We start from the raw sequence: 14,540 nt of genomic DNA, 5'->3' as shown, positions 1-14,540 counted from the left end.
ACATGTCAGAGAGCTTTGTGAATGGCTTTGTACTGTAATTTTTTTTGTGTGCGTTTGTTCACATATGTTGAAAAGAGTCATGCAACTATATAAGGACACATATTACAACACTGTGTGTTAGACTGGAGACCATATTCAGCCCTCAGGTTAAAAATAAAATTGTGTGTGTTCAAATATTAAGAAAGAAAAGTTTGAGAAATATTTAAGTGCAAGGAAATTTAAATAAGAGACATGGAAATGTGTTAACACCAGATTGAGATATACCAAGTTTATTACACATATTTACACCTTAGGATGTAACCCGGACAGTAATCATCAGTTTAAATCAAGAACCAATTACTACAAAACCATTAATTCTTTCCTACACAGTACCCATCCACACAAATTCATTTATTTTACATCAAAAATACATAGCTTACAGTATACTGCATTGTCGTCCTTTTATCATACTTTGACTGAATCACAATAACTAAAGGCGTTCTTCAGGTTAGGACCAGTGTCACACAGAAAGTGCTTTTCCTCTCTACCTTTTCTGTGTTCCTACGAAGGCCTCGTGACGGAGGTGGAAAAGACTTGAGAGCCGATATCCCTTCTTCTCACTCGTGGACTCTTCTTGTTAACTGGAGACAGAGTGAGTAATTCAATAAGTCAAGTATTCATTTATTACTTTCCTTTTCAATCACGGGGCATTTTTTTTTTTAACTTCCCCAAACCACCTCCACAATGAGAGAGAGAGAGAGCGCGAGAGAAAGAAAAAAGATGCGAGTTCTGCAACTTCCATCTGTGGCAGCCCTCGACGCCGTACTGCAGCTTAATTACAAAATATTGTTGCCGTTTTCTGTAAAGATTACTCACTGTAGGAGGCCCTACATAATTTGGACCGGAGGGTTTGTCACAGAAAATAATACAATGCAACTGGGCTTTCTGTATTAGATTTCCGCTTTTAGCCTCCTTGACATTTCAAGCTGCATGAACTAATACATCTGTTATTTGTTGATCATTTGATTATTAACATACTTCACAAACCAAATCAGCTGCCCTGCTGGAGACACAGATACAGCTCAGCAGACAGTCTGGGGTTTTTCACGCCTGCCACACACAAACACATGCACGGAGATGCTCAATTCAGCCCTCAGTGAAAAAGGAAAGCAAGGGGAAAAACATTTATCTTCCCCTCCTTTGAGCGTATGAGCACTCTGACTCTGGAGTGGAACAAAGCCCGTCATCACATTCTAATCTCGAATTTCAGGGCTTTTATTTCACCCAAATGCCACCCTGCTGGCCTTGTGAATTATTGACAGACTGACACCAATGCGAAAGGACACATAAAAGAGGCTAAAAGCTCCGGCCCTGGAAGAGCTTGTCCTCTCCTATTGCCATCAACAGGGAGACAAACTCTGCTAATGCTCTTCTGGAAGCTCACGGTAACTTTGAGACTGAAGAAGCAACATATGACTCTTGACCTACAGCTGCACTATACAGAAGAGAAAGTCAATGCAAGGCTGCCTCTACGGTCTGCATCTGAGCTTGAGTGCAGGCACAAGCACACTGGGGCATAAAGTATCTGATCAGAGGATGGAAATGAAAAAGCAGAAAGTCACTTGCTTTTACTATTACTGCATGAGCCTTTTTCAGTCATTCTGATTTGACTACTCCATGACATTGCTCTTTCCAAAGAAATGTGACAACATGGTAATTGGCTGGGTATGCAGTCATTTAGTTTGCATGATGAAAAGTAAATCAAGCTGTGTGTCAACTAGACAATCCAATATTTGTCAGTTTTGCATCGTCTCACTTGCACGTTTGCTCCTCATTTTGCTAAAGATTAACGTGTTACAGAACAAGTGGAGACAAACAGCAGAGATTAATTTGAGAAAAAAAAAACAACGAAAAAAACAAACAAAATAATTTTGAGCAGACAGCAGCAGAATGAAACAAAGCTGTCAGCAGAGAGGAGAAGCTGTGTTTGGAGAGTGTTTATGTGCTGTTGTCTAATCCACCTCGTTCTCGTTGCTGGCACCCTCGGGTCGCCTCAGTTTCTCCACCTGTTCGTTAATCTGTCCGTCCCCACCTCGCCGGTCCTCTGTTTGCATGCTCAGCCCATCCTCCTCCTCATCCTCCACATGGTTTACATCCTCCTCTTCCTTCTTTTGCTCCTCCTCCCCTTGCACCTCCATGCGTACCTGGTCTTTCAGGTCCAGAGGCAGTGAAGCACTAATGTCCCCGGTTGCTTCGCCGTTGATACCATGCGCTCCATCAGGCCCCCCCAGTGCATCCTGGGGGCTTTGTTGACCATCTTTAACAGGAGAGGAGTTGGTGGACTCGTTGCTAACGGGAGAGATATCGCTGCTGCTGTTGGAGTGGTTGACAGATGGAGAGGTGGAAGCAGAGGGCGGCTTTAGGGGGATCTGCCATGAAGGGATCTTTGGAACAGAGGGAGTTGAGGGGAACTGTTTCCTGTGGGGGTCGGGGTGAGGATGAGCAGACAAGAAAAAAAAAGAAGAAATTGAAGTCTGATGACATCCTCATAAAAACTTTACTGAGATCAAAATGTGTGATAAGCTTTCCCACGGTGTAGTCAGCCATGAGTGGGTAAAATGAAACCAAAAAGCTACACACAGCTTTCCACGTTGGGGAACAGATGCTCAACACCAGTCTATATTTTAACATGAAGACACACACAAAGGGCTCGGAGTATTTGTCATAATTACGGGAGAGAAACCGGCATTTCCCTCTAAACAGCCAGATGTTCCTCACACCTGGAAAAGAAGCTCCAAGATGTTTTTTTTTTTTAATTACACCCACTGCAGCTTTTAAGATCAAAAAGACATTGTTGAATTATAATGTGATCGGCACATTTTAGAGGTTTAAAAAAAAACAGTTTGAAGACGATTTGGATCATTTGAACAGGAAGGGAACATGACTGAGGACAGATGGTGATACAGAGCTTTTATTTTATGATTCAAGCCTTCCCTCGAAAACTCGGCGTGAGAGTCAGGAACAAGTCAAGAAAGCAAATGACAAAGGGATTATTACTGATTAGAATGTATGAAGGGAACAAAACATGCTCAACCAGACAGTTTCTGAGGCAATTTTGTCCTCGCCGGTCTTCTGATGTACACTCTTACTTGAGGCTTCATTACAGACTCTGATACATAATCATGCATGCTAATGGGTTAGGCTGAGCTGTGCCTGACCAGATAGAGGAATAAAGCAGAAAAGAATCAGGAGAGATCAGGCCAAATATACAAGTGATTTTCAGCAACAGTAACAAAAAGGGAACAAGGAAAGGGGAAAATAACTTGACAACTTTTTCAATTTTTTGAAGTTCACCTTGACTGCACCCACTATGAATCCAGATTTCAAGTTCCATCTTAAAGGCTTGTCTTTATCTATCACCCACTTTGGTGCCTCTTTATTTCAGAGATAAACAACAAAAAGAACAAACTTTTCAGACATTCACAAAAAGGAGGTGGACTCTCATGCAGCTGAGTACAACGCTGAGTATTATTAATGTTTGGTTTTAACTCAACAGAATAGTGAGTGATACAAATCAAGGGGCAGACACTTAGGAACTTGTCACGATCTTTTAGAATGATGATAGTGGTTGAATTACAGACCATAATAGATGGACATAGTTTCTGCAATGCCAGAGGAGTTTTAAAGTCTATCGTCATTGGTTGCCATACTGGAAATGCCGGGCTCAACCAAACATTGGTCGAGGTAGTGTGAGGTAAAGAGGAGGTGTTAATGCAGGGGTTGAGACTCTTTAGTAACAGCTACGATGTGCCTGCCAAACAAGTCATCTGCATCTTTAATTATTCAAAACTGGAAACAGGGTATATGCTGAAATCCTGAGGTTAAATTCAATACCTTTTTAAGACTTTTTAAAAAACCTTTCAAACAGTCTTAAGGCCTTATCGAGACTTTAAGCTGTAGTTAGCAACTGATCTTTGACAGCTGTAGTTTGCATTTTAACATAAATTAGGTAAACTGAGAAAGAATAAAGCCTGAAAGAATAAATGAAACTAAAGACAGTTAATTGACATTCCCATTCCCACACTTAAAAACAGCAGTTATTCAAGACCAAATTGCAGAAAAAAAACAAGAATTTATTTCATCATTGTCAAAATTTAGGACATGTGCTTGAGATTGTGTTATTTGCTTTCTATCAGTGTTACATTCAGACGGCTACTAAACTACTGTACGAACTGAGTTTGTTGTCACATTAGCCTACGGATATGTCGGGCTGCTCGTGCTATGTTTAGCCCGCGCCTCACAAAATTACAACTTTGCTTGTTGTCACGTCTCAAACAACAGCGCTACGTAACTGTATTGATAAATACCTCATCTCTAGGTAAAAAGGTGATTTGAGCAAAGAAAATTTGATCCAAAACAACTGAGATCAGGGGAAGCTAAGGAAACTTTCTCTAAATCTTAAGAATTCAAAATCTCAGGTTCTCAAAAGTCTGAGAAATTTTCTCAGGAGGCTTGAGAAACTCTTATGATCTAAAGTGAAATATTTTGAGATGCTAAAGCTTTTTCCAGATCCTCACGCTGGTCTATGACAAGTGTGACGAGCAGAATGATTGTCCAATCACCAGGTGAGGTTATTTTTGAAGGTTCAGACCCTGAAAACATTTTTGAAACAGATGGACTATTGCCATGGTGGATATATGGAACTGTCTGTCTGGCATGTCAGGTTAGTTTGTAACACTCGCAAAGAGGAAAATAAATATTCATGGATACTTTTGGAGTCAAAGCTTGAATACCAATAAAATTTCATAGCTCATAACACTACGAAAAAGACTTTTTAATACTCTTTAAGGGCCTTAAGTTTCCCACAACTGATTTATCAACTTTTAATACCTTATAAGACCCCACGAACACCCTGCGTAAAGATCTGCTTTTTTAATGTGCGTGTACATCTTTTCTGGTAAGTCCGGAGCCAGCCTCATGCCTACAGTCGAGGACACACTTGAAAGCCATGCAAAAATAAATAAGCTTACTTGTTTCTTTGAATCATTGTGTCCTTGGTTGGACATCATTTTCTCTTAGATTGCTACACATTGACTGCTATGCTTGTTTGATTTTATGACCTGTTTAACCTGACATATGCTTCTTTTAATTTCTTTTCAATGAATAAGTTGGGTAAATAGTTTAAGTGAAAAAAATAGTATTTGTGTATAGTACAAATATTTTTTAATGTCAGTTGTAAACAAAATGTGAGTAAAATCACATTTTAGATGGAAGTTAATGTGCACTAGATGATTTTTTTTTAACAATAATGTGTGAGTAAATCACTTTTTTAATATTTTATTCATAACTTGTTTGCAATATAGACATACAAGAAACACAAAAACACTTGGCAGTGTCACACAAACTTACACATCTCTAAATGTCTAAAAAAAGACAGACACACACAAATACACAGACACACACACAGACACACACACACACACACACACACACACACACACACACACACACACACACACACACACACACACACACACACACACACACACACACACACACACACACACACACACACACACACCTGAGCTGTTCAATGTTAGTGGGGTCTGGGGACTTTGTTACCTGCTGAGCAGTAAGCCCTTCAAAGAGACAATTTCAGCCTTCAGCTCTCCGACTGTTTGGTTGTCCAGTATACGGCTGGTTGAAGACGATGCCTGTAGGAAAACACACACACACAACTGTCACTGACAAACACACAGGCACAGTTCAGGTCACATGCATGGTGGGAACACAAAGTCAATATCGACCTTTCAGCAACTCCTCTGTGCTTACTCTCCACAATATGAAACAAAAAAAGCTTTGATTAAAAAAATGGACATGGGCCACAAGGTAAACAAATATGGCAAATGCAAATGCTAAAAGCCGCCTTTTTGTGTAGTCAGGTCATCCATCACCATAACAACCTCAAAACTGCCAACTGCTGGTGATGAGAGCAAGGAGGACAAACAACCCAGCTCAAACCAGCTTTATGGCCTGCCTGCTCAGAAAGTCCAGTGAGTGTGAATCATGCTGTTTTTACATAATTTTCCATACTATCTAGAAAAGATTAGGCCAGTGTCCAGTGTTTTGGATAATGACTTTGTCTTGAACAATGGCCACATTCATGAAGGCAGACCATAGCTTTGCAGTTTGTTTTGTTCTTTTTGTCTTTTATCAAAGGCATGTGTTATCACACAAACCGGTGTGGCATGAAATGCTACAGGCTATTTGAATGGCAAATTGCTGCCAAAAATCTGCCTGTGCAGCACTTTTTTAGGGATAGGCAGGACTTTGACAGAGGGAGCAGTAAAATGGCAAGTTTAAAGGCCCAGAGGCAAACACCTTAAATGCCAAAAGTTAGTGATTAAACTGGAAACAGGCTGCTAAACATTGGTAAAAACTAAAAGAAGCGCTTGTAGAAAAAACACACATGGGGATTTGGACAAACAGGGGCCTCAAGACAAATCAGCAAGCTTGTGAAACATACAAGGTAATGCAGTTGTTACATGGGTCTTTCAATCATAAAGTTTTTCTCAGCAGATTTCCCAAACCAAGTCCTAAGAATCAAAGTATCTAATTTTAATTGTAAACAAACACCTAATAAAAGCTGAACTCTGGATAAGCATTATACATTCTGAAATAGCCAGGTTTTAGAAACCATGAATTTCACCTTTGGGTTTTCAGGCGACAAACAATATTTAAAAGCCGGTCAACTCAGGAAATCTCTACCCCAAAAAAACTACACCAAAAGCTGGCAAGAGCTTCCTTTTTAAATATTCTTTTTTTTTGTAGTTCTTTGTGTTGTGTTTCTAGCTCCACCTTCTGGGATTGGATCAGTTTAGTCTGGCACACCTATGGCATGGTCACAAAAAGTGGGACCATTCTAGGGGTAGACCGATTATCGGCCGGACCAATTATCGGGCCTGATATTTGGCATTTTGGGGCAATTCGGCATCAGGCCTTTTTTTTAATCTGATGGCCGATATGAAACCCATTCAATGTTGTTTTGTGTCTGATGCTTCTCTGCACAGAATTTCTCCCTGTCTACACTATGGAAGCCTTGAATGGTCATTTACATTCGGTCATGTAAAACCAAACACAAAATTAATTCAACTGCATTACATGCCTGTAAAAGGCAGCACAAACTCAATTCTGTCTAGTTTTATTGCAGTTACATTGAAATTTTGGAAAACTTTATTTACTGTAGAAAACTTAAGCTATTTATTTTTTAAGTGTTCTTCAAACTTTATAAAACATGCTGCTAAGCGTGAGAGCTGTTTGATAAACATATGCTTGAGGGCATTTGAATGCAGTTAAGTGTTGGAGTTTGTTGTGTTCAAAAAATTTTTCGCCAATATTTTCACCTTGACTGCAAATGAATATAGGTTTCAAACATTGGTTATCGTCCCCAAAAAATCTATATCAGTCCATCTCTAGACCGTTCGTCTCGTTTGTTTGGGGACCTGTCCTGGAATTAGTCAGAGGAAAAACCACAAAATATGCACTGTACTGAGGCAAACCCAACTGAGCCCCTTGGTGGAAACAGGACTTTTGTACACAACACACAACTGTCCACTTCACTGGGGAAGAGTTGGGGTTCAGCTTCTTGCCCAAAGACACTTAAACAGCTAAACTGAGAAGAGATACAGACGTACTCTGGTTGTAGATTAATGGACTCCTCTTTCTTTGGATTCTCCTCCATTCAATGGGTGTCTGGTCTCATTGGCAACAAGCTAAAGAAAAGCATTCTGCACATTTCTGTCCAAACCATTTCTACTTAGACCTCTGCAGCACAGCTCCTCGTGGGTTTCTTTGGGCATTTTCTTAAAAGATCCCAGTCCTCCAACAAATTCTAGATATACCCTACAATCACCTGCCTTTTGGATATGCCTGGAAAACCCCTAAAGGGAGGAGCCCAGGAGGGATCCTAATCAGATGCTGGCTCTATTTGATGCTAAGGAGCAGTGGCTGTACTCCCTCCAGATGTCTAAGCTTCAGAAACTAATTAATAAGTTGAGGGAAGACCTATAAAGAGGAAACCCTTTTTAATTTTAGATCCCAATCTTTTTGCTAAATCTCACAACCATCACTGAGAGTTGGAGCTTGGACTGCTGGATAAGTCTGCATGCCTTTCAGCTCAGTTCTTTGAACCATGTAGGTCAAGCCAGTGTCTGCATTACTGCTGATGCCTCACAAATCTACCTGTCACACTTTTTTAAACCACTGACCTCTTGGATTTGGGGTTGCAATTTATTCCAACTGAAATGGAGCAATCAATCGTTTTCTACTTCAGCTTTATCCAAATACCAAAGAATTAGTACAAAGCTCTAATTTTGAGTTTCAAAAGGTCTGCTAGCAACATCACTGGTGCCCTTTTCTGATGCAGTATTCCAACAAGATGCTCAGGAGACACAGTTGGACACCCATGACATATCCAACAAACCTGTCAGTATAAAGTTATCAATAACTGGGAGAATCCTAACACAATTCCCAGGACAAATTACCCTGAAAGGCTTAGCAGAATAATGGACCAATAACTGAAGACCATCACTCTCTCAAAATAGTCCAATATAATACCCAACCCAAACCCTGAGAGGGTTGCAAGCCAAGACAGCCAAACCATGGCAATATTTAAAAAGGAAGCTCTTGCCATGTGTGTGTGTTTGTGTGTGTGTGTGTGTGTGTGTGTGTGTGTGTGTGTGTGTGTGTGTGTGTGTGTGTGTGTGTGTGTGTGTGTGTGTGTGTGTGTGTGTGTGTGTGTGTGTGTGTAGGGATGGCTACCTTTCACATTTGAAACGATACCCAGTACCTGGCAATTGGTATTGATACCGATAGGGTAGGGTAACAATTTTTGGTACTTTTGTGTGTGGTTATGTGGTTATAAATATAAATTTGTTTATTAAAAAGAACTCAAAGTTTTTCAATCCAAAATGTTTATTTTTCCATATATATAACCTTGCAATGCTGTGTTCATGTCCAGCATGGAAAATCACCTTCTCTTCCACTCATGCATTTAGGTACCTAAACATAGTACCATTTGTTTATACGCGAATCGGTACTTGGTACTACAGACCTAATTCAGTTGGTACCAACAAATGTACCTAATTCTGTTCCCATCCCAATGTGTTGGTTTTTGTGCTTGCATGCATGTGTGCGTGAATCCATCAACGAAGTCCATCTTAGAATCCTTCAATTGAAATGGGTTAGTTTTTCACCAAGTCCTCAGGCTGCATTTATCACAGTAAATGTGTTTGTCAGTCCAGTTTGCTCCAAAAGATATCTTTCTACCATTCAACACTATCCCCCTTTCTGAGTCAATTCCAGTTTCTCATCACTTAAGTCAATCTATCATCTGCATTCTATGCCCCCCACCAGCAATGAGATGCACAAGAGATTCCTCTGAGGATTTTAAGGCTCTGTGGGTCTCGTATCACACATCACAAGTTCACCCTTGCTACAAAGGAGGTTTCAAATCTGTCCAACAAACTCAGATGAGGTCTAATTTGAAGCTGGGTGAAGATCAGTTGAAAGCTTTGAGTTTATTTAGCTGATCTAAAAATATTTAGCATTGAGTAAGTACAGGTAGCATAGCCAAGACAAACAATAATAAATCAGACTATGATGCTTTGTATCCTGCAAAAAATAGGTTGTCTTGAACAAAGAAAAGTAGTGTTTAAAGTCGGTTTGATCTCCATTCATTTGCTTCCAAAACAAATGCACGTCTTGGCAAGAGTAACGTTTCTACAACAGTGGGTGATAGTACTTGTGGGAAATGGTGTCTTTATTCCATAAAAAACAGTACTGACTGGTCTGATGGTCTTTAATTACAGATATCTTCCCATAGCCTTTAAGAAAGCTAGTAACTTGAGTTGTGGGTTTGCTTTAGCTCATTATGTTTTTTTTTTTTTTTTTTTTTTTTTAATTGCGGCTAGTTTGATTTGGTATTAGTTATTTAGTGTGAGTAAGTTGTTTCTTAGTGTCACTTCCCTGGCAGCAATAGTGCTTCCTCTGACATTATTTCAGCTCTTTCTCCCCAGGATTACTTAAAAATAGTCAGTGTCACTCTGAAAAAGCTTAATGGACATGCATAGCAGGCCAGCTAGCTGCAGTTTGACAGCCCATAGGAATGAGTGGGTCTCTTCTCTAACCACTGGCCTTGAGCTGTAAGAAGCAAGCAAATAATTTTCAAAACTCACTTTTTAAAAGAAATATTTTATGTCTATCACTTCTAAAGCTTAACTGTGTTGTTTTACAGTCTCATCTATTCTCACTATTATTCACTATGTGAGCTCATTCAACTTCTGTAACTATTTTCCATCATTCATCATTAATTAATGTTATTACATTAACCATTATTACTGCTTATGTATTCACATACTGTTCCATCATTTAACTGAAATAATTGTTCACATACAAGACAAGTATCTGTATATCTATTGATGATCTGACAAGTTCTTGACATAATTATACAATTCACCAACTTTTGTAATGTGCTTGATTATTAGCAAACACTAAATTGTATTATTTCCTCCTTAGATGGAGAAGATGCCCCAGACTCTAAAGTCCAACAGTTATTGTTATTCTCAATCATATTGATCATTTTAAAATGCCAGAGTCTGAGTGGTTGGTGCCTGTCAACTACTCGTATACCGATGCAAACTCTGGCAAGGCATCATTGAAAAATGGTTGCAAGCCAAGAAAAGTAGGAGACCACTAATATTAAAAACTATGACTGAATCACAATCTATCTATACATAAGAAGCACAAACAAGGTGCAGGAAAAGGCAGCCAGACAGATGAGACCAGAGGGAAGGGAGGAAAAAGACAAGGGAAAAAAAGTGGGATTAAAGAAAAGTAAAAACTGTAATTAAGACTCTAGCGACTCACCAGAGGAAGCTTGTTAGGAAGCGTGGACCCCCTATCGAGGGGAGAGGGATAACTTGGACTCTTTCACTTGTAATTAAATCTAAGAGAAATTAATTGAATCACATCTGAAAGGGATCAGACTCATTTACAGTGGAAGGAGGGAGGCAGAGGAGAAGAAGTGAGCAGAGACTGAGAAGGAGCTGAAAAGGGAAGAGGGTTTATTTTTTTTTTATAGCTCTTATCGACTTCTAAACCTCACTGATAAGGAGTGTTTTAGTGGTGGTGCATTGGAGGCCGACTGAAGACACTCTTATTACAGCAGTCACCTCATTAGAACCATCTTAATCCCTCCCCTCCCCAAGGCACCAGTATAATAAGGCTGGATTCTCCTTCTCTCTCATTTTACATCCAAAAAAAATTAATTGCTGTATGGGCTGAGCTAAAAGAACCCAGAGCCACAGAATAAACTTCACAAAAATGTAAATTGCTCTATATGATTGAAATGTGAGGGCTTTTATACACTTGTTTCACTTAACATAAGAAAAAAATCTGTTCAATCGCAAGTGCAAACTGCTCGCTACAACTTTTACATAATGTGCATTATCCACAAAGCAGCGCCATATAATATCGCCCATCAAGACTTGTCACATAACACTACCACTGACATATGTCTTATTAAGTCTGAGGAAACCTAATTAAATGTTCAGCCTGGACTGAATTTCAGCTTTGAGATACATTACTGGTGTACACCCACAATGTGTAAGTGCAAGTGCAAGCTTGAGTGAAGGGGTATCAGTGACTGGAGAGACTGAAAGAAACACAGCTGACTTTAAAAGCCCCCCCAAAGTGCTGACACATTTTCAATAGACAGAACGAGTGTGTTAAGATGTGATGCTTTAACAACCGCTGATCAAAATATTTTACATCAGCAATGATTTAATACTTGTGACTGCACAAATATCATCATCATCAAGAGGATATTTCCAGTCCCTTGTGACACAACATAGCAGTGCAGAATCTGCTACAAAAATTTCTACTGGACTTTTTATGTTTTTTTTTTCTATTTTATTTTTCTTATTTTATGGAAAAAAAAACTTTTTATGGGGGGGGGGGGCCTTACCTTGTCAATGAACTCTGATTGTTTATGCTTATAATAAAGTCTATTCCTATTATTTCTTATATTATATATGTTTTACTCCAAGTGTATTTCATCTGTATAATGGCAAAAACAAAAATATTCAGAACAGAAACCTTTAGTTTTGCTGCATTTGGAGAGTGCTAATGTGTGTGTTTGAATAAAATAACCTTCCGCATTTTCTTTTAGACTTGATTCAAATACAGGCATCTACCTGATTTCATGTTGTTCTTTGTTTCGTAACAGCTGATTTAGTGCCATCTAGGTATGAAGACGCTTAAAGACCTTTAATGTATGACCTTTACTTTAACTACCAATTGTTTGTTCAAGCTCTGTTATGACAGTTTTTTTTAACTGTTTGATTGAAATATTTCTGCCATATTTGCAAAACTGGATCCTACATAATTATGGGTGTGTGCCCCTATTTTTGTTCTCTCTAGTATTTGACTTCTAACATACTTCCTTGTGTACAGGTGCAGGGCTCAAAGGATTCTGCGTGGCTTAAAAAGTGAACAACATCATCCCTGCTCTCCACTGCATGATGCAAAAAGCAGCAGGAGTAAAAAATAAAAAAATAAAAAATAATAATAAAAAAAACTGACAAATGAATAAACCTTCCAAGATGAAATATAACTGGCATTTCAACATTTGGAGAAATACTGATGATAATTTCACCAACCACTGGTGCTCGTTGGATGCGTTTTCCACTGTGTAAATACTGTACTGTTTCTCTAACTGATTTAAAAGCTGCTAATATGTCCTGGGTGGGTGCCTGAGTGTGAAAGGGGATGCCCTATTTCTGCTGGTTAACTAAGTGCTTCCAGAAAAAAAGAGAAAAAAAAAAGAAAAAGAAAAAAAAAAACATTACAAGCAAAGAAAAAAAGACTATCAACTCGAGCAGCACCCAAGGACGGCAATGCATCTGGCTAAATGAAGATAAATGCCTCTGGACCATTAGCAACAAGATAAGATCTTTAACAAGCCTTGTTTAAGAGTGTCTGAAGGCAAATTAATTCACAGTTACTCCGCCGGCAGACAGTGTGTTTTCTTGTAACGCATGTATATTTATGATGGAATTAGTTTCAAAAGGAAGTCCCCAGAGGAGGGTTTTTGAGTGGAAACACTGGTACAGTGCAATTGATTTCACTCTATTTATGCACTTTCCCACTGGCAGTTCATCTCGCGAAAGCAAGGAGGCGGTTTCTAATCTTCAATGTAGTATCCACTAATAAAGAGAACGATCAGTGAGTTGAGACAGCAGGGTAAACACAGTTAACAGGCAGATTTGTAATGATAATAAGGCAGAAATAGACTTGGCTGTTTAACATTGGGGATTAATCGCCCTCAGGCAAATCTATTCTGAACACCAGTGGTGGAATAACGCAGCACATCTCTTCAGAGGCATGATAACTAAGAAAATAGTGAATAAGAAGAGAACTATCTCAGGCTCTGAAGTATGGAAAAGAGCAGAATCAGCTTGTGCTCTGAGTGTGTGTGTGTGGACATGAGTCAGTCTGTCTAAACTCACGTCAATAATGAGGTCCCCAGTTTTGGGACAGCTAAACGCACACAAGCGGTTTCCAAACTACAAGAAATGTTTACTTAGCAGCTGAGGAAACAGAAGTCTCCATGTGTTTTGGGTTAAAGGCACATTTCCGCGTTGAGAGGTATAATTGCTAAGCGTGGCGCACTTTGAGCGGCTTGGTGATGCAAACCCTGAAAGCCGCAAACGGTGAATGATAAGTAGCTCACCAGCTCCAACATGTGTTTCTCATCAAACATCCCCGACCTGAAAACAATTTCCCAATTTCCCTCATGGCCTGGGACAACAGAGGGCCTTGTGTCGACTCACAGGGAAAATTTAAGATCAACACTATAGCTATAAAGCAGGGTTTATGATTTGTTTAATGGGTGTTTTGATGTGAATTATATTTTTTATACACTGCCCCTGTCCAACAAGGCACTCATAGCAAATGAAGTAGACACTTTTTAATCCAATCTGGGATTTGGAGATGACGAATGAGAAGAGAAAAACTCTCGTTGTACCTTAATTGCAGAGGGAACTCATTGTTTAAAGTGGGCTTCCACTTTACCCAACACAACTGTTTGGAAAGTTTGTTTTTAGTCTTGAGAGAGGTCAAATGAGATCATCGCTCCCACATGCAGATTAAGGCCACTGCTCCTTTCTATAGCGCTCAGAGGCTGACACAACAGAGACGTTGAAACTGCACAAACTAAGCGATATGAGCCTGCAGTTTTTGATGAACCTCTTCCAAGGCAGAGATTCACATTTTTCTTCCCCTTTGTGCTGAAGCAGATGTGTCCACATATGTTTTCCTGCGATATCCAGATGCTACAGTGAAACCATGTGCTTAACAAGCTGTGGACATAAAACATTGTCTCAGATTGTCTCTTCCAAGGCACATTTTTAGAGCCCAGTGATCATAAAGCAATTTATGAGCGGTGTTATAAAAGGCAAGCAACATTTCATCTCTGCACATAAGTTTTAAGAACAATCATT

At 39.4% G+C, this 14,540-nt stretch overlaps 1 protein-coding gene across 1 annotated transcript in view; it reads right to left on the bottom strand.

Annotated features, from left to right (window-relative positions):
* Positions 1–265: 265 nt before the first annotated feature.
* Positions 266–14,540, bottom strand: part of pex14 (peroxisomal biogenesis factor 14) — a 53,821-nt gene continuing 39,546 nt past the window's right edge. Inside the window, exons 8-10 of the mRNA XM_074682394.1 lie at positions 5,602–5,693; positions 2,001–2,457; positions 266–620 (exon numbers count right to left, since the gene is read on the bottom strand). Of these exons, the coding sequence (XP_074538495.1) occupies positions 597–620; positions 2,001–2,457; positions 5,602–5,693 (573 nt within the window). The 3' untranslated portion in view covers positions 266–596. The remainder of the gene's footprint in view (positions 621–2,000; positions 2,458–5,601; positions 5,694–14,540) is intronic.

The sequence above is a fragment of the Halichoeres trimaculatus genome, unplaced genomic scaffold (assembly GCF_033239565.1).
Source record: "Halichoeres trimaculatus isolate MK-OKI-2021-1 unplaced genomic scaffold, fHalTri1.1 fHalTri1_scaffold_11, whole genome shotgun sequence".
In the NCBI taxonomy this organism is placed as follows: Eukaryota; Metazoa; Chordata; class Actinopteri; order Labriformes; family Labridae; genus Halichoeres; species Halichoeres trimaculatus.
The sequence above is the reverse complement of the archived record's forward strand: the minus strand, read 5'-3'. Positions and strand labels throughout refer to the sequence as shown.